The sequence below is a fragment of the Pogona vitticeps genome, chromosome 3, assembly GCF_051106095.1.
Source record: "Pogona vitticeps strain Pit_001003342236 chromosome 3, PviZW2.1, whole genome shotgun sequence".
In the NCBI taxonomy this organism is placed as follows: domain Eukaryota; kingdom Metazoa; phylum Chordata; class Lepidosauria; order Squamata; family Agamidae; genus Pogona; species Pogona vitticeps.
Genome location: NC_135785.1, coordinates 11,533,008 through 11,552,109, shown reverse-complemented (window position 1 = coordinate 11,552,109; position 19,102 = coordinate 11,533,008). Strand labels below are relative to the sequence as shown.

The 19,102-nt window shown below is 41.0% G+C and overlaps 1 protein-coding gene across 5 annotated transcripts in view; it reads right to left on the bottom strand.

Moving 5' to 3' along the window:
* Nucleotides 1-19,102, bottom strand: part of PEX5L (peroxisomal biogenesis factor 5 like) — a 193,995-nt gene that overhangs the window by 75,200 nt on the left and 99,693 nt on the right. The window contains exon 1 of one of the 5 annotated variants that reach the window (XM_072996234.2): nucleotides 18,437-18,598. The exons of the other annotated variants lie outside the window; for them this stretch is intronic. Within the exon in view, the coding sequence (XP_072852335.2) occupies nucleotides 18,437-18,481 (45 nt within the window). The 5' untranslated portion in view covers nucleotides 18,482-18,598. Of the gene's footprint in view, nucleotides 1-18,436; nucleotides 18,599-19,102 lie in introns of those variants that run through there. 5 annotated transcript variants of the gene reach the window in all.

The following is a 19,102-nucleotide window of genomic DNA, read 5'->3' as shown; positions in this document are numbered from 1 at the left end:
TGGCAGAAGAGATACATTTTCATCTGTCATAAGTAGCTTAACTGAGAGAAAACCTGAATATTGTAATAATCCATCCCACCAAACAGGAAAGGTTGTTAGCAAACAGGGGATGAACAGGGCTTGGAAAAGGTCTCTTTTGAAACACAGCTCCCAGCACCTCCCATCCATCATGATTGTTCAGCAAGCTGGTTAGGTATTCTGGCAGCTGCAGTCCAAAGAAGCTTCCCAAGGCTTAAGGAGCAACTAGAGAAAAGGCTATACTACAGTACTGAGCCGTAGTAAACAGAAGCTTATCTTTGAATGAACCTGTCGTTCTAGAAACACAGAAACAGCTGCAAGTCCACTTCCCAATTACTGCCACCATCACACTCCTAACTAGAGTTTGAGAGCTTTCAGTTACACAGCAGAGATGGAGAAGGCTGTACCTCTCACCGGCACTTGCCAAACTAGATAATGGTGATTAATAATGAAAGAAAGTGTCATAGTGGTAAATTTGGAAGGGGAGGCACTCATTGTGACAGTGCCCATACATAGCCAGCCTCCTCCCCAATAAGGCAAAAATGCAGACAACTTGTCAAGAAATTAGTTTTTTGTAAAGTTAACGGCTTGCAATTATCTATTCAAGACCAAAACATCCTTAAATACATTTTATTACAGCAAGGGTATCTAGCAGCGATGAGAATTTCAGCTATAGCATACAGGGTGGCATATAATGCTACTGTATAATACTTGCCATTCAGAAAATCTTCCTGTTTCAAGTTTGCAACCTCTGGTTCCACTATACCACTGATGAAGAAGGCTATATCCTCCCCCTTTTTTTGTTTTCTACACATACATGTTCTACCATGTACCCTACTTATGCCGAGCTGCATGCCAGCACTTCATCAATTAGCCTCAATTCGCCACAACATGTTACGCAAACCTTCCACAAATACCAATAGGATTATTGCCGACATCTTTTAAACCTTTAGAAATGCTTCTGAAAACAAAAGTAAATTCTTTTGCTCTTTTGTATGTGCAACTCCAGTTTTTCAATCACAGCAATAAAAATAAATAAAGGAATATGTTTCTTTTGGTTGCGTTTTTGTACTTATTTCCGGTTACAGCAGTTTAGCATAAAGAAGGATATGTTTTGCTCGAGAATGGGTAATTTCACACTCAGCAGTTTCTCAAAATAAATACCTCATCACTGCTTGGAGACGCTGAGGAAATTATTATTATTTCCTCCTCCTCCAGTAAATGCAGCATCCTTTGAACCTAGAGGATAAGCTTGTCAATTACAGATCGGCTCTGTAGGATGGAAATTTTAAAACCAATGCAAAGAACACACAAGGTAACACATAAAAAGGCAGGCGAAGGTTTCTTGTAGGCCAAGAGTAAGCTCTGTTTTCAGAGAAAACATTTTAGCATTTAAATCCATTTCTAGTGTTCCAGTTTTCTTCCTGTGAAGTGCACAAGAAAGGTCATTTCTATGCATTAAATCATAAGGTTGGGAAAATCCCAGCAGTGTCATAGCATACGAGCGTTCAATTCACAAGCTAACACCAGTAAAATCCTTGTCAGTTCTAATACGCTGGCTTGTGCTATGCAAGTGACTTCAGCGTGAATTTCTCTGAACTGAAATTGTAATGCCCAAAGTGGCACTTTTCAATAGAAGCTTTGAAAAGCACTGGAACGTGGAACTCAGCCCGTTAACCAAAATATTGAGAGCATCAGAGCTTTGAAATGTTACCTTTTTGTACTGCACCTCCCAGCATGCTGTGGCCATGTTAGGGGATGATTCTGGGGAGCTGTAGTAGAAAAATAAGTGGCTTTCCGAGATCCAGCCCCGGACATTCGTACATTACACAGCCGTAGAAAGTGGAACACAAGAACAATGCTCACTACATACGATGCCACTTGAATCACAGAAGGAGGCGACCCTAAAGATCATCGAGTACACTCTTGTAAGAAATACACAGTAAGAAGTAAGAAATACACAGCTAGTTTTATGCCTACAACAAAAGTACAAGTTGCCTGTCTTTCTGTAGCTCTTTGATGACTGCAAGACGGCAACTGATGTGACCCCATTATCTGACTGCTTGCTCAGAAGAATAAACGGGCTTCTTGCAATTCACAGTTTCCTTCACACTTCATGCTTGCTTCATTTTTCCCCCTCCCTACTTCTCACTCCATACACAAGCCATGCCCCAATGTTCCTTTCAGGGACAAGATACTGACGCACTGGTAACTAACTTTTTGACTCCAAGGGTTCCTGGATGAGACAAACAACGTGACCAGGTTTTCAGGCTTGGTCATGGGGTAGAGGCAACTATGGAGAAAAACCTAGGCTGGGAGTCTCACAAAGGAAAGTTCTACTTGACCTCTTGGCTGCTTTCAGTATTATCAACCATGGCATCCTTCCAGGCTGTTTCTCTGGAGTGGGACCACAAAATATGATTTTACAGTGGTTCTAAGGTTTTTTTAATGGTCCTCCACTTCTATTCTGGAAGGTTAAAATGTCTCCCTAAGAAATAGTGATTAGTAACAAGAGATTCAAGCTAAAGTACTGTATTATAATATTTTGGGGTCCACCCTTTTGCCTTTGGGTCTCACTGAAATATGGACCCCTGGAGACTTCTCTGAAATGGAATTTGACCCTCAGAGATGGAGAGTTAACCTCTTTCTGATATAAATATCTGAATTTATTTTTACTAGCATTGTCATGGCCCACAAATATATTTTATATTTACAATGCAGAAGAGATACTAATCTGCCTAAAGAATGTAATCTTATTTAAGAACACAAGACATACATTTCATGTTCAGATTATAGTTTTTCTACTCCAGCATTCTTAGCAAGAGACAACAAAGACTAGGTAGCTCATAAGCAATTGGCTGGTGACCAACCAGTTGCTCTCTACTTGTCTGTTCATCCCAAACTAAATAAATTTAACAGAGATAAGATGGACAGTGGAAGAATACACCACTTTTATAGCAGCTGGTGCTTCTCTATAATGGCTCAAAATTAAATTCCATCCAAGCCACTGTATTTGCAAGAAATATGCTACTATTTAATGAGGCTTTAATTAAGCTACAACGACAGAATATTAATTTGAAGTTCTGAGACAATACAAGAGCTATTTTCCACTCAGCAGTGCTGAAAAACAGCAATCATACAATGCAGAAATATTATTTGTCTTTTATAAGCAAGCACCATAGCTTGTTTTATCCTGGATACCTTTCGGCCTCCGAGGAACACAATGATCAGAAAGTACAGGCCTGGCCTCAAGCATTTTGGCAACCCTGTCAAACATTAAAAATACATCCTTTTTTCTCTTCTTCATTCTCAGTTTACTGGATCTCCTGGCATGTCTCCCTGTTCCACTCTATTGCATGCACTTAGACTGGGAGGGCTACGTGTGATCCGCATCTCATTTTGTGTCCTGAATTTCTGAAACCCCTACAGTGGGAAAAAAAATATCACCAAGAAAATGAAGCCTCCAGGAAGTGTAATTTCAAACAAACCCACACCCACACTGATAGAACACCTTGTTTTGTACAATATTAAGGTTTCAGTGAAATTGGAAGCCAACTTTTGTCTATTTCTGGTTTTATTTTCCTTGGTGTTACAGGTCATGGAAGGTTTGAGGAAGGAAAAATTTACTCTTGAGACCGATTAAACCAAAGGGCATTCAACTACTAGTCCCAGAAATGTGTTCCCGTTGTTGCTATAAAGCCTGGCAGATGCCACAGACCAGCAGCTGTTAACCTTTTCTTTACCACAGGCCCATTTTTAAAATATCTTTTGTTGCCATGGACCACCAAGGATTAACTCAACATCTAAAACCCTCAAGTGCACTGAATATTTATTTAAAGTTTCTCATGAAGGGCCTCATTGACAGATATTCCTTGCTATAATGGCGACATTTTTAAAAGATGACTTAAGGAAGCTTCATTTTGCTTTGAACAGGATGCACCCTCATCAGCAGCATCAGTTCTTTTATGTTTCAATGATCCGTTTCAGTGATCCATTCTGAGGCTCAGCCAAAATGTATTAGTACGAAATTCACTGCAATAATATCAAAAAGTCACTTCTGACAGTCTGTGCAGGAGCAAGAAACGTAGCATGCTGTCTCTTAGCCACTCAGCATCATTTGCTTGCGTATTTTCATCATGTGCAGATATATTAAACATTTAAAATTTGTTTGTTTGTTTGTTTGTTTGTTTGTTTACTTACCGCCCATCTAGAACATGTCTACTCTGGGCAGTTTACATATAATGTAAAAATAAACTAAGATAAAATCCAGATTAATCCAAGATGGGAAAGGAAGAAAGAAAGAGAGGGGAAATAAGAAGAGAAAGAAGAAAAAGAAGAATAGAAAAGAAAAGAAAAGAAAAAGAAGAAAAGGGGTGATAGGCTAGCTAATGGATGCAGGGAAGGCCTGCCTGTATAGCCATGTCTCTAAGCTAGTCTTGAAGGACCTCAGTGAGGGAGCCAGGCATATCTCAACAAGTAAGTTGTTCCAAAGGCAAGGGGCCTCTGCCAAGAAGGCCTGATTTCTGGTATTTTCCCACCAGGCCTCTCTTGGAGTTAGGCCCCTCAGCCACCCAGCCTGACTGGAGCGGGTGATACGGGTAGAACTGGGTGGAAGAAGGCGCTCTGCCAGGTGTCAAGGTCCTAAACCATTAAGAGCTTTATATTTAATGGTTAACACCTTGAAATCAGTGCGGAAGCGGATAGGTAGCCAGTGTAAGGCGGCCAGGGTGGGGGAAATAGGGTGAAATCTTTTCACCCCTGTTAATAGCCTGGCCATCATGTTCTGAATCATCTGAAGCTTCTGCATCAGTCTCAAAGGAAGCCCCATGTCAGAGAGTGTTACAGTAATCTATTCTTGAGACTACGAGCGCATGGACCAGTGTAGTGAGTGCCCCTGTGTCTAGATAGGGATGCAGCTGGGCAATCTGCTAAAGATGTAAGCGGGCAGACCGAACCACGGACACTACCTGGGTCTCCAGGATAAGCACTGGGTCAAGATGGACGCCCAGACTGCGAACTGAATTCTTTGTGGTGAGAGTCACCCCCCCAAAAAAGACAGGGAGTTCCCCAAACTACTGACATCGGGGCTCCCACCTACAGTTTGCTGTCAAACAGTTATTTTCATAACTGATTTTTCTTTTTGTATGTTTCTAATGGAGGCATTAGGCTAGAAAAGCTAGGTTTTACACAAAGGGGAATAAAGGTTTTATTCTACATTTCCTTTCCTTTCTTGCTTTCATTCATTTATTCATTCTATTTTAACTGCAAAAAAAAACCCATAACATTTCTTAAAGCCTTTGCAGATCCCACTGGAGATCTGCAGACCACAGGTTAATTTAGCACAGAGCCTATGGATCTGTATGGCCACTTCTGTCCAAGGTGCTGAAATATGCTCCACACATACTTCAACAGCACTTTGCGCCATCTTACCTGGGTCATCATAACATACACCCCACATATTGAACCTGCAACCACTTGCAAGCAAGGCAGATGTTTGATCACTGAACAAGACCCTTCCCAATATATTTTGTGCCCTTACGCATGCCTGAATTTCCCTCTGATACTGAAGCAACAAGGAACTCAGATCACATTACCAATCCCTCCTTCTGCTGGTGCTCTGGAACCATGCACCTTGCCCAACATATATAATCCTATCAGTCACAAGTGATATGCCTGGCCTTGGTCCGTCCCACTTGGAAACACAGTGGGGATCTGAAATCCCAAACACTTAACAGCCAAGCACATATAGAGTCACTTTGGGTCCCTTGTTGGGAGAAATGCAGCATATAAACAAAACTAATAAAATAAATACAGTGCTATACAGTACCAGCACTGCTACCTCAGATAATTCCAGTCCTCAAAAATAGCATCTATAAACCAAAAATATATAAATCTACTTAATAACGGGTGGTTTGAGTGGGGTTTTTTAATAAATGGTTGTCTCCAGTAGTTTAAATGTGTTTTAGTATTGATTTTATTACTGTTTTTAATGTGATACTCGATTAATTCTTTTAAATATTTGTATACCTACTGTTTTTAGCTTCTACATATTTATTGTCTTTTAATGATGGGTTCTTTTTGAGGAGAAAGGCAGGATAAAAACATTTTAAATAAAAAATAAATTAAAAAATCTTTAATGCTTTTGACATTTGGGGTAAAATTATGACAGCTTAACATTTATTTAAAGCAATTTTATGTATACAAAGAAAAACTATTTTCTTAACTCAGTTCAGCTGCAGATCACTTAGCTGCAAATCGTTAGCAAGTCAATTTCAACACTTAGGATTTTGTAAGGCAGGGAAAAGCATGCATCCTATCACCATTGTGTGATTCTAGTTCGGCTTTTGCTGAAATTGAATACTGAGGCACTTGGTTAAAAAGATTTACATTATCATGTTATTCAGCCTTAAATGCTTTAACGTCAACAGGAAGCCAGTCAGAAAGATAAGAACATGCTCAAACTGTCATTTGCTTTTGAATTAGCCTAATGTTAGTGGACTGTGAAGAGGACATAGGTGAGTTACAAGAAAAAGGAAATGCCGTATTTTCCATGTATTAGACTATACTTTTGTCTAAAATCTTTAGTAAATAAATGAACTATGTCCAGTCTTTAAAACTGACAGCTTTGTTATAACCTTTCAGATTTCTTTGGTGAGAAAGAAAGCTTACAGGGTATGTATCGCTGTACAGTGGAGTCTCAACTTACAATCGGCTCCACTTATGGACTTTTCAACATACGGACTTCTCCGGCCGCAAGATTTCCAATCGACTTGCGGTCAGAGAATCGACCTACAGACCAGAAGAGGGAGGCGGGGAAAGGGCCAAATTCAAATTTGGCACTTTCCCCGCCTCCCCCTTCCAGTTCGTAGGCCGCAGATGTGCCTCTGGATGCCTTCCAGGGCTTCTTCGCATCCATGGGAGGCCTCTCGGAGGTCCACCGCCACCGCCAATCGTACCTGTGAAGCACGATCGGAGGTGGGGGGGACCTCCGAAAGGCCTCAGATGGTGGCTGGGAAGGCCTCCGGAGGTCCGGCGCCACCGCTGGGAGCCATGCCGGGCAATCCCGGCCATGCTTGGACTCCTGGACTTCCCTCGCCGCCGCTACCGCTCGGCTCCCAGCAGCGGTGGCGGCGGACCTCCGAGAGGCCTCCCATGGCAGTGGGGAAGGCCTCTGGAAGTCCCCCCCCCGGCCGACACAGGCTTTCCCAGGGTGGATGGGCCTACCAGGGGAGGGCTTCCCCCCCGGTAGGCCCGGTCTACCAGGTGAAAAATTTATCCAGCATTAACTCCTACATTTAAATATTTATGCTTCACAAATGGATTGGTATGGATCACATTAACGTTTTAAGAGAAACTTGGATTGCATATCTTTATACCTATTCAATCATACATTGTGTCCTTTTAACTGCTAGGATAGTGGCAAAAACCTGACACCATACTTCTAACAGATAGCCTTAAATTGATACCAGTACCCGAGAGTCATAATGAATACAAGAATGACTAGTTATTAGCTGTGAGACTCTGGCAGTCAACAAATCAATGTCTGTCATTTAAAGAGAGTGAGTGAGAGAATAAGAGAGAGTATAAGAGAGAGATCTGTATCAGGTTCTCTTTCTTTGATCAGAGACTACCTTTAATCTTTAGGGCTACATAATACATCACAACTTTCAGGCTGAGAAATTTCATACTCTTGACTTGTTTGGAAAAACACATTTGTCTTTTATCAGGATTCCCTGTGTTCGGGCATATTTTCTCTCTACTTTAATGGGTTCTTTGGCACTGGAAGCTATTTCTTTATACAGTGCTGAAAACTGTTGCAAAGAAAGAATTGTGGTTTTAAAGCTTTTCAACAAGGAATCCATTTTCATACTAACATGACTGCCAAAGAATTGATTCTGAGCTATAATCTATGACACATTTTTACACAGGATAGTTACTGAGGCACTGTCATTCCTCCAATGTAAATGTCACTCTCTTTTTCTATCACAATTGGTCCCCATTCCTCTATCATGTGCTCCGTATATACAATCCTGTGGTCTCATTACATTTGTCTGAGGAAGTGAACTGTAATTCACAAAAGCTCACACCAACATAATTCAACTGGTGTGAAAAAAAATCTATCAATCTCATGAAAAAACTTGCCCAGTGCAAACAGGTATCATAGGTAAAGGTAAAGGTTCCCCTTGACATTTTTAGTCCAGTCGTGTCCGACTCTAGGGGGCGGTGCTCATCCCGTTTTCAAGCCACAGAACCAGTGCTTGTCCAAAGACAGTTTCCATTGCCACGTGGCCAGCATGACTAGGGAATGCCATTTTACCTTCCCACCGAGGTGGTACCTATTTATCTAATCACATTTGCATGCTTTCGAACTGCTAGGTTGGTGAGGAGCTGGGACAAAGCGATGAGAGCTCACTCTGTTGCATGGATTCGATCTTACGACTGCTGGTCTTCTGACCCTGCAGCACAGGCAAATGCAAGCAACAAATGCAAGCAGCAAACCATAATTCCTGGGGGACGGAGAATTAAAAATCTACTAGTAGTAGATACTATATACTGCATGGACTATTGTTGTTGTTGTTTAGTTGTTAAATCGTGTCCAGCTCTTCATGACCCCATGGACCAGAGCACGTCCGGCCCCTCTTGTCTTCCACTGCTTCCTGGAGTTGAGTCAAATTCATGTTGGTTGCTTCGATGACACTGGCGTGGACTATATATAGTCAGAGATTATGCAGCAAACTCTCCAGGAAATTACAAACCCACTTCATTAGGGCTCTCTACACACCAAACAGGATCAGGTAGAGAAAGAAATGTCAGAACCTGAAACATATCTAGAGAGTTACATGATTGCACTGCACACAGGATACCTCAGGACAAGAAAAAAACCATGTACAGACCAAAATTTGCTTCTTCAACTCAGAAGGAAAACAATTTACTACAGTCTTCTACCTTGGATCCAAACAACAACACTGTGAATCTGTCCAGTCACACATTACGTTGAGCAGAATCGTCAGCCCCTTCACAGACTTTTGCCCCGCCAAGGCCACACACATAATACAGGTTTGTTGTGATGCAGAAGCTTTTCCCCCCCTGTCATCTCAGACTACCACCCATCACTATGGAAAGAATTCTACACGAAATCTTCCTGAAGGTCAAAGCACAGACCTTCAGGATTTCTATACATAATACTTTTGCTACCATGCCCAAGCTGAAGTAATCAACAAGAGACACAATTTGCCACACAGTCTCAGCTAGATGGAGCGCAAAGCCATTCATAGCCTTGGCGTGAGAGAAACAACTCCAATACTGTCATCAAAGAAGCAGCAAAAGGAAAGGTTGCTGTCGTCATGAACAAATTGAATTACACACAGAAGGCTGAGGGACAATTGTCCATTTCCCAAGTTTACAGCTCTAGCCGCAGACCTTATTTATTTATTTATATGCTTCCTTTCTCCATGTAGGAGACCCATGTATTGAACACCAGGAGGAACTGTTCAACTCTGTGATCAAATCCTAACAGATATACCACAAGATCTTTCTGCCTACTACCCAAAATACACAAACCAGATAACTCTGGATGGCCTATTATATTGATTACTGGTACCAACACCTAGGAGGTATCTGGATATGAGGATTTTGTCTACATAAAGGATTCAACCAACTTTCCGGTTCTTCCAAAGGACACCATCCTGGCTGCCATGGATGTATAAGCATTCTTCAATAACAATTTCCACAAAGACAGTCTAAAGGTCATCAGGTTTTTTCTCTTCCAAATGAGATCAAAGCAAATCTGGCTACAAAGCTACGCAATTTTGTACTCATATACAGATATTCTGCCTCTGAAAATAATTTATCTTTACCCTAGTTGCATAATTGCTATCCATTGTCCTGCCTCTGAAAATAAAATGTATCTCCAGATCAGCAGTATAGCTACCGTGTTCCCCCCAAAATAAGACCGGGTCTTATATTAATTTTTGCTCAAAAATGCATTAGGTCTTATTTTCAGGAGATGTTTTGTTTTTTTCATGTACAACAACCTACAGGGGTGCCTTGACTTACAACCATAATCCATTCCAGAAGATGGATGTAACTCAAAATGGTTGTAAGTCAAAGTACCATGTCCTATAGGAATGCACTGAAAGGCAATTAATCCGTTCTGGCCGAAGGAAAAAATGTGTGTGTTATATATATACATATAACTGCAAGACTAATTGGAAATGTGATTAATCCCTTCTGGCCGAAGGGGGGGAAAAGAAAAGTAATCAAGCATGCAAGACCCACTGGAAATGCACAGAAAACAAAGGGAGCAGATCAGAAATGCACAGAGAACAAAGCGGGCAGGTCAGAAATGCAAAGAAAACAAAAGAAAAAGCAATGGAAGCATGCAGGACCCATCGGAAATGGAGGGAAAGCAAAAAAAAAACACCCAACCCCCATCGGAAATGGGGGAAAACCCCCAAAAAGCAACCAAACCCCCCAAGGCCCATCGGAAATGGGGGCAAAAAAGAACCAACAACCCCCCCAAGACCCATCAGAAATGGGGAAAAACTCCAAAAAGCAACAAACCCCCATGACCCATCAGAAATGGGGGAGGAACGCATTTGCTTATTGAGGTGGTAGGGGGACGGAAGTATGGATCCTATTAGCCTGAGAAGACAAGACAGAGGCAATCTCAGTTTCTGCAAAATGAGTCCCTGGTAGAGGGCGGGGTCTTGTCTCTCCTTGCTATTCTTTGGAAGTCTGCATTCAATATTCTGTAACTTTCCCTATCTTCCTTGCATTTTGTTTCCCTTCTCTTCTCTGCTATTTGTAAGGCCTCGTTGGACAGCCACTTTATTTTCTTGCATTTCCTTTTCTTTGGGATGGTTTTTGTTGCTGCCTCCTGGACAATGTTACAAGCCTCTATCCAAAGTTCTTCAGGCACTCTGTCCACCAAATCTAGTTCCTTAAATCTGTTGTTCACTTCCACTGTATATTCATAAGGGATTTGGTTTTGATTATACCTAACTAGCCCAGCTTGTTCTCTTGACAAAACTCTATTAGCCTTTGCCCTGCTTCGTTTTGAACTCCAAGCCAAACATACCTGTTGTTCCTTTTATCTCTTGACTCCCTGCTTTAGCATTCCAATCCCCTATAATGAGAAGAACGTCTTTCGTTGGTGTCACTTCTAGAAGGTGTTGTAAGTCTTCATAGAATTTGTCCATTTCAGCCTCTTCAGCATTGGTGGTTGGTGCATAAACTTGAATTACTGTGATTTTGAAAGGTCTACCTTGGATTTGTATTGAAATCATTCTATCATTTTTGAGATGGTATCCCATTATAGCTTTTCCCACTCTTTTGATGACTATCAGGGCTACTCCATTTCTTCTACGGGATTCTTGCCCATAATAGTAGATATGATTATCATGTGAATTGAATTTGCCCATTTCCGTCCATTTTAGTTCACTGGTGCCCAGGATGTCAATGCTTAGTCTTGTCATCTCCTGTTTGACCACATCCAGCTTACCAAGGTTCATAGATCTTACATTCCAGGTTTCTATGCAGCATTTTTCTTTGCAGCATCGGACTTTCCTTTCACTTCCAAGAGCGTCCTTACGGCTTTGGCCCAAGCACTTCATTAGCTCTGGGGCTACTTGTCCTTGTCCTCCACTCTTCCTCAGCAGCATGTTGGATGCCTTCCGACCTGAGGGGGTCATCTGCCAGCATCATATCTTTTAGCCATTTGTTTCTGTCCATGGAGTTTTCTTAGCAAAGATGCTGGAGTGGCTTGCCAGTTCCTGCTCCAGGTGGATCGCGTCTAGTCAAAACTCTCCACTATGACACACTATCTTGGGTGTCCCTGCACGGCATAGCCCATAGCTTCTCTGAATTACTCAAGCCCCTTCACCATGACAAGGCTGTAATCCGTGAAGGGGACCTAGCAGGCACTTAATAATAATTGTGTGTAGGCATCCTTCAGTCTCAGGAGACTATGGTAACGTGCTCTGAATAGAGGACTTGGAACAGCGTCTAGTGTGGCTGAGAAGGCCAATTCGAGAGTGATAATCCCTTCCACATTGAAGACAAATACAGTCTGTCCCCTGTCCAGATCCCTGATTTTGCTGCTGTTGGGACTGCCTCTTCACCTCAGGCTCCTGAACAAGGGTCTCTTCAAATTGGGAGAGGCCACGATGCACCACCTGTTTCCAGGTTGAACGGTTTCCAATCTGTTGATAGTAATTAATGCTCATTATATTCATCAGTTGCACAATATATAATTTTGCAACTGTAAATATCAGCAGATGTAAATTAATAGCAACCAGTTCCCTCTTTTGTTCTTTGTTTTGGGGTGTATGTTTACATGTGTGTAAATGTATTACCTGGAAGCCTCAGCTTTTACCCTGTCCAGGTAGCACCAGGAAGAATCTGTGTAGCCTGAACAGTTCTAGAGTCTGAAAACATTACATCTTTAGGCTTATAACTCTGAGAATCAGACCACAATTCCCACAGACCACAACAACAGCTTCAGACTGTCAGAACCCAGATAGCTTGCTTGACTCTCCAAGGAGCCATGGGGAAAGATCAAAAGTATGTATTCTTACATAGCTGGCATCAAGTTTTTAAAAAATAATCCGAATGTGACCCAGAGTGATGTATCTTTCTTTACAATCTTTTCTTCTTTTCTAGATATTTATTTCTTATTTCTCAGCCTGAAGTAGAGAAGATCAAATGTTCTTACTATTTCTTCATTTTATTGAGTAAGCATAAGCAAGCATATCTAAGAGAATATATGGATTTTTCTGAATAAATGTTTGAAAGCAAGCAACTAATAAAAAGCTTAAAGCACTTAATCTGATGAACTTAAACTCAAAAACTAACATGGATATATGAGTATATAGGTGTTCTGGGATAAGTAATACTGTAAGATCTACAGATCCTAACAAGCTTGAATATTATGCTTGTAAGACTACAACTAATGTTACAAAAATGTTCTATGTATCAAAAATATTCACTATGTGAAAAAACTTTCTAAGAAAAGCAAATCAGTTATAAATCCTCTATTGTTACATCTATTAAATGTTAAAACAAAATGAATGAAGAATAAATTTAAAGCATAAGCAGGTTATATATGGTAATCACATTGATGGGGGGGGGAAATCTTACCCCCCCTAGTAGGGTTTCCTCTCATCCAGTGAAACATGCTAGGCATCAAACTATCTGATTTTTAACTACTTTTATAACCTTTTAGAACTCTAAACAATTTTCTTTGCTAACTTTGGTTTCCCAACTATATGAAATTACTACACGTTATAATTTAATACAAATCTCAATTGACTTAGATCCTGTTCTGTTTCCTAAGGTTGACAAAATTATTTTCACAGCATTTAATATTTTTAATATATAATATTGTAATATATCTGACTACTTTGGGAATATTGTACCTTCAGTTTTTATACTTCGGTTTAAAAAAAAACAGAAAGCATAGGTTTACTATTTAATTATGCAGGCTGCAAGCTGGGTATTCAATTTACCAACCTCAGAAGGATGTAAGGCTGAGTGAACCTTGAGCCAGCTACCTGAGACTTAACCCGGGTGGTGAGCAGAGTTTTGGCTGCAGTACTGCAATTTAACCACTACATCATATACTGTCAAATTTCCCACGGTTTATATATTTATACTTTTACAGAAGATGACACTATTTGAATGAAAGATAGTAAACATTCAGCTGACAAAAATTGTTTCTATATTCTATAATCCTGACCTGTGGTCAATTGTTTTGCATACACTTGAAAGTGTTATGTTCCAAGCTGTAGTGCTAAACTAAACTGCACTTTTATGGCTTTTTTTCACTGCCCCCCCATGATCCTTTTAAATTCTTATTAAGCACAAAATTTTAAATATTGACAGAACTGTAATTTCAGAGCTCCTAGAATCCCCAAGCCAGCATAGATCTGCACTCTTGCATGTGAAGATTTTCTTAGCCAACTGTAGCTTTACCCATATTATCTATCACAAGCTAGGAAATATTATTTTTTCTTCAACTGTACAAAATAGCATTTCCCACTTCCCAGCACTGTTCCACAGAGCAAACAAGCTATACCTTAGCTGTAAGAAGAGCTATTTTCAAAAGGCTGCAGGTGAGATTAATTATGGCCTTCGACAACCACTCCCTAGATGTTCCAAAACATTTTTATGGTTGCTTTCTCTCTCTCTCTCTTTTTTTTTTAAAAACCAAATTAAAATCAAAATTACACGGTTTCACAAAACCGTTCAGGATCTTAAATCTACAATGACAAGTAAATTGTTTAATACTGTGGAAATCAATTTGGCTTATACATAACCTAAACATTTGCATTAGGGAGAACTACTGCCCAATGCTGTAAGTCCATTCTATATTTTACATTGACAAGAAAAATTAAATGCTTTCTGAGAGGGGAAAAACATCCCAAAACAAAACGGAAAAAAAAAATACCATCATTCCACACGAATCTTTAAAAAACAAAACAAAACATCTGTCAGGTATTTTGTGATGAATGACAGTGATACGAAGAAGCTGGCAAGATCCAGGGGCTTTGTAAAAATCGGTCCTTCAAGAGAGCAGGACATGAGAATGAATTCAGCTTCTAGTGCACGCTCATCACTCTGAGTGACATGATGAATTAAAAGGATAACTATGCTCTTTCGATATGCTTCATGCTTCACTTTTTTTTAAAAAAGAAGCTTCCCAGGTGCAGCGAGAGAATCCACTCCCAGCTTTAACAGACATTTTCCAGCTTATTTTGCATACAATGCTGCAAAAATATGCTTTTTTAATAATTCAGCATTGCAGAAGGGTGAAGGCTTTTAAAAAAATAATTCGTATCTTCCAAATGCTGCTTATACTTTTTCCATACTAGCTGCCACTACCACAGTTTTTCCAAATGCCTTAAATTTCAATCACTGGTCTAGAGTTACTTGGAATTACATTTTGGATGATAACTCCCAGAACAACCTCACACACACAATACAAGCCACACACAAAAAAAGTGCATTCTAAGAGATGGGAACATGCTCCTGCCATCTCCCACTTCGCATTCCTTCAAACAATTTGAATTCTTGACTTTCTAACCTCTAGCGTCCTTTTCTATATACCCACACATGTCCGTCATGGCAAATAAATGCTTTCTAAATGAAGCACTGTTAATACATCCCCTTCTCATTCCATGCTTCCACCAATGAGATGGGAGGGGTTCTATTCATGTGGCCACTAGACAATAAATGGGGAGAGTAGAGCTGGCCTGGGAATAGCCTAGACCAGTGGAGGCAAACCTTTTTTGGCTCGGGTACCCAAAATGAGCGGGTGGGGAAGAAACCAGTGGCTGCCGTGCCGCCCAGAAGACCAGAACTGGAACAGAAAGTGGCAGTTTCAGGGGGAATCATGGGGACAGACAGGAAGTTAAAGGGGGAATCATGGGGACAGACAGGAAGTTAAAGGGGGAATCATGGGGATGGACAGGAAGTTAAAGGACCCAGAACAGGAAGAGAAAGGGGGAATCCCAGCTGCAGCCACTTCAAAGGCTTGTCACGTGCCAGAAGAAAGGGCTTCGCATGCCAGCTGTGGCACGTGTGCCATAGGTTCGCCATCACTGGCTTAGACATTCCTGTACAGGAATCTAATAAATGAACTAATACTAAGTGAAACCACTGGCCCATGTAGCTCACTGCTGTCTGCGGTGACCAACAACAGCTCTTCAGGGTTTCAGGCCCAGGTCTTTTTAGCCCAATTTGGAAATACAAAGCATTGAATCTGGCTACCTTTCAGCATAATAAAATCTATGGTCTTCTATGGAGCATGCATATTCCACTGAGCTATATCTGCTCCCCATGAAGCCTGTACCACTGTGAAGCAATTCCATCACTAGAACGGAGTACAGGAACTGATCCACTAAGTGAAGTGAGGTTGCAAGTGTTTTGCTGACTGAGGAAAAAGACAAGTGTGCTCTCCTCTACATTTGCAGAGAAAATTACCACATTTACAGAAGAATCTTGCTTCAACGCTAGTAGTGTCCTCCACCACAGCGGAAAATTGCAACCTGGTTTATGGGAAGCATAGCCAACTATTCCATGTCTCTTCCCAACCATCTGACTCAGTTGCTTAATACAGTGGTGCCTCAAATTAGGAATGTCCAGACATAGAACCATTTCAAGTTACGACCAGCTCCGGCTGCAAAATTTTACTTTGACTTGCGGCTGGAGCTTCGAATTACAACCAAAAAAACAGAGGCAGGGAAAAAAGAGGCAGGGAATTCAAATTGCGAACTGTTGGTAGGCAAAGAGGCTGCTTCTTTGTAGCTCTTTCGCCCCAACGGCTAGAGTGAGTGCGATCAGATGAGGCTTCAGACTGCCTGTTAAGGTAAGGTGCTGTTTTTAAAAAACTGTTCTGGGTAGGGTTTGGGCTGGGTGGTGGGATTATGTTTCTATGCTGTGATGGGTCTTGGGGAGTTTGCTTGCTTTTTTGTTCCCCCCTCCCATTTCCGATGGGTCTTGCATGGTTTGTTTGCTTTCTGCTTTGCTTTTTTGCATTTCTGAAGAGCCTTGCACGATCTGTTTGCTTCCCCCCCCCCCACTTCGGCCAGAATGAATTAATTGTGTTTCTGATGGCCTTGCAGTGCTTTTTTGTGTGTGATTTTTTTCCTTCGGCCAGAACCGATTAATTGCATTTCAGTGCATTCCTATGGGAAATGGTGCTTCGACGTACGACCATTTCGGGGTACGATCATCTTCCATAACGGATTAAGTTTATAAGTGGAGGCACCACTGTAGTAGGACTGTTTCTATTCAGTTACACAACTGTTTGCCGAGTAGGTGGGGCTCGTCATCCTTGGAAGGCAGCCCATCTAGGAGAAGGAAAACTCTGATTTCAAACCTCCACTGCCTGGCGGCCATATCCACTGATGGAAAAGGCTCCAGGAGTTAACCTTGAGGCAAAATCCGGAGCCGGAATCCCAGAGGCAGTTTGTGCCATTCTGGCAACTCCTGCGACATCGCTGGAACCAGTTGCATTGCCTCTTGCCTTTCCATTGGACTATTTCAGTAACGTGGAGAGGGGGGATTTGCTGCTTGGGTAACAGCCTATCCCCCATATTATTTTACCCAGGGTTCATGCTCTGGAGAGTACACTCTCCAAGTCCTCCATACAGAGCACGTTACCATGGTCTCTCGAGACTGAAGGATGCCATTCCAAAACACAATTGTTTAGGCACCATACCTCCTGAGCATTTCCCATTACTATAAGCCAATTAAAAGCAATGTTACCATTTCTATTTACCTTGTTACTCCCACAAAGCTGTCACCCTTATGCTTTCACCTCCTGATCTTAGCTTATCAGATAAAACCTCTGGTATACTGAAGTCTCTGGTGATTCTGGCATCGTAATTAAATCAGGATGATAAAGCCACAGTATTAAAACACCACATAATAAAGCACCCTGATGATCAGAAAGCTAGCATTCATTCTTTTGTTCAAGAAAGCCATGTACTATTTTGTCAGATCCTAAGGGAAGATATACTTCTAATCTAGCAATACAAAATGAGAAAGGGAAAGGGAAAGAATAAGAAAAGAACTTCCATGACAATAAGGAAAAGCCTCAGGTTTTACAAAATAATGATGAGAACTCTGTAGATTCCACAGGACAATTCTGGTTTTGAGATATTCTTCGCTTCAACAAAGACATCATTTTTTTCATGTATGCAGTATGCAACCCAAAAGTTATATTTCTGTAATCAAGATTTTTTAACTGCTTCCATTTTTAGAGAGTAGGCAAAAAAAAGTTTGAAAGCCAGAAAGGATTTCATGCAATTAGCAGAATGGGGGAGATGGCAATTCCTTTTTATCACCCTTTAACCTTGGGCAGGGCCCTCAAAATCTGCTCCAGATTTGGGCAAATAGGATGCAAAGAGGAAGAAAGGAGCAGAAACCCCACTGTCCACTAGATCAATGCTAGATTTGTATAACACTTTGCCACAATCCTGGCCCAGAGAACTTAAAATGACGTGAATAATTCCACAGCTTTTTGGACTATTTAGGGGCTCGGTTAGAAGTATAATATCATCATCATCATTTTTCAATCGACCACCATTTTTGCTTATGGCAGTATATAGATCATAAGAGATATGCCTGCCTTGGGTGGCCTATAATCTAAAACAGTGGAAGGATAAAGGGCAGAAAGTAAGTGAAAGCAAGATAAACAGAGAAGCAGTATGTGGTTTTTTTCAATAGCATGTTACAGATTTAATTACAGACTGAGCCATAGCAATGCACAGGAAATAGGAACTGTCAAATGCCATTCTGCTTTCAAAACACTGCCCAGATGACAGCCTACTCTCTCTACTGAGAACCACTGAATCCTTTTTAGTTAGACCTATTCCATCACAAGTACCTGTATCCAAAATATCTCACTCACCGAAACAAATAGAGAGAAATCAGCACCAAGTATTTTCCAAGGCATCGAACACAAGCCTGCTGTACATCAAATCCAGAAGAAACATGGTCCAGAAACATGTAAGCAATTGAAATAGATGAGCTAGCAATTCATTCACTAGACACAGTTTTTTTAAAAAAAAGGTATTAATGTTGAGAGCGGCCTTCAGTTTTTCTTTCCTGACTATATTTATCTTGTGCTCCGGTTGTATCAGCAATTACACTTGCCAGGAAGCTCCTTTAGAGCTTTGCTTTCTTGGAATGTAAGTGATACTGCTTCCATTTCCAAATTGGATTATAGTACACTGAAAATCCCTCTGACAAACGGTAGCTAATTAGGAGACTCTGCAGTAAGGACGACAAACCCAGTGATAGCACATCCTATGCAGTTAAGAGTAAACGCAGAAACCTTCTCTGCAGTTCAGGGCATAATCATCTATTGCGTGGGAGGTTAAACTGAGTGACAGTCATTGTCAGACCAGCTTCTCTTCAAGTACTCATATGTCATCAGAAAGATTCCCCATTAACTCATCCTAGTGGCTGCATCCTGCACATGCTGTGAGTCTTTCTGCAAAAAGAGGTTTGTTCAGAAAACATTGTTCGCATCCAACAAAATCAATTTTGGTCAAGAGAAAGCAGGTAGCTGAAA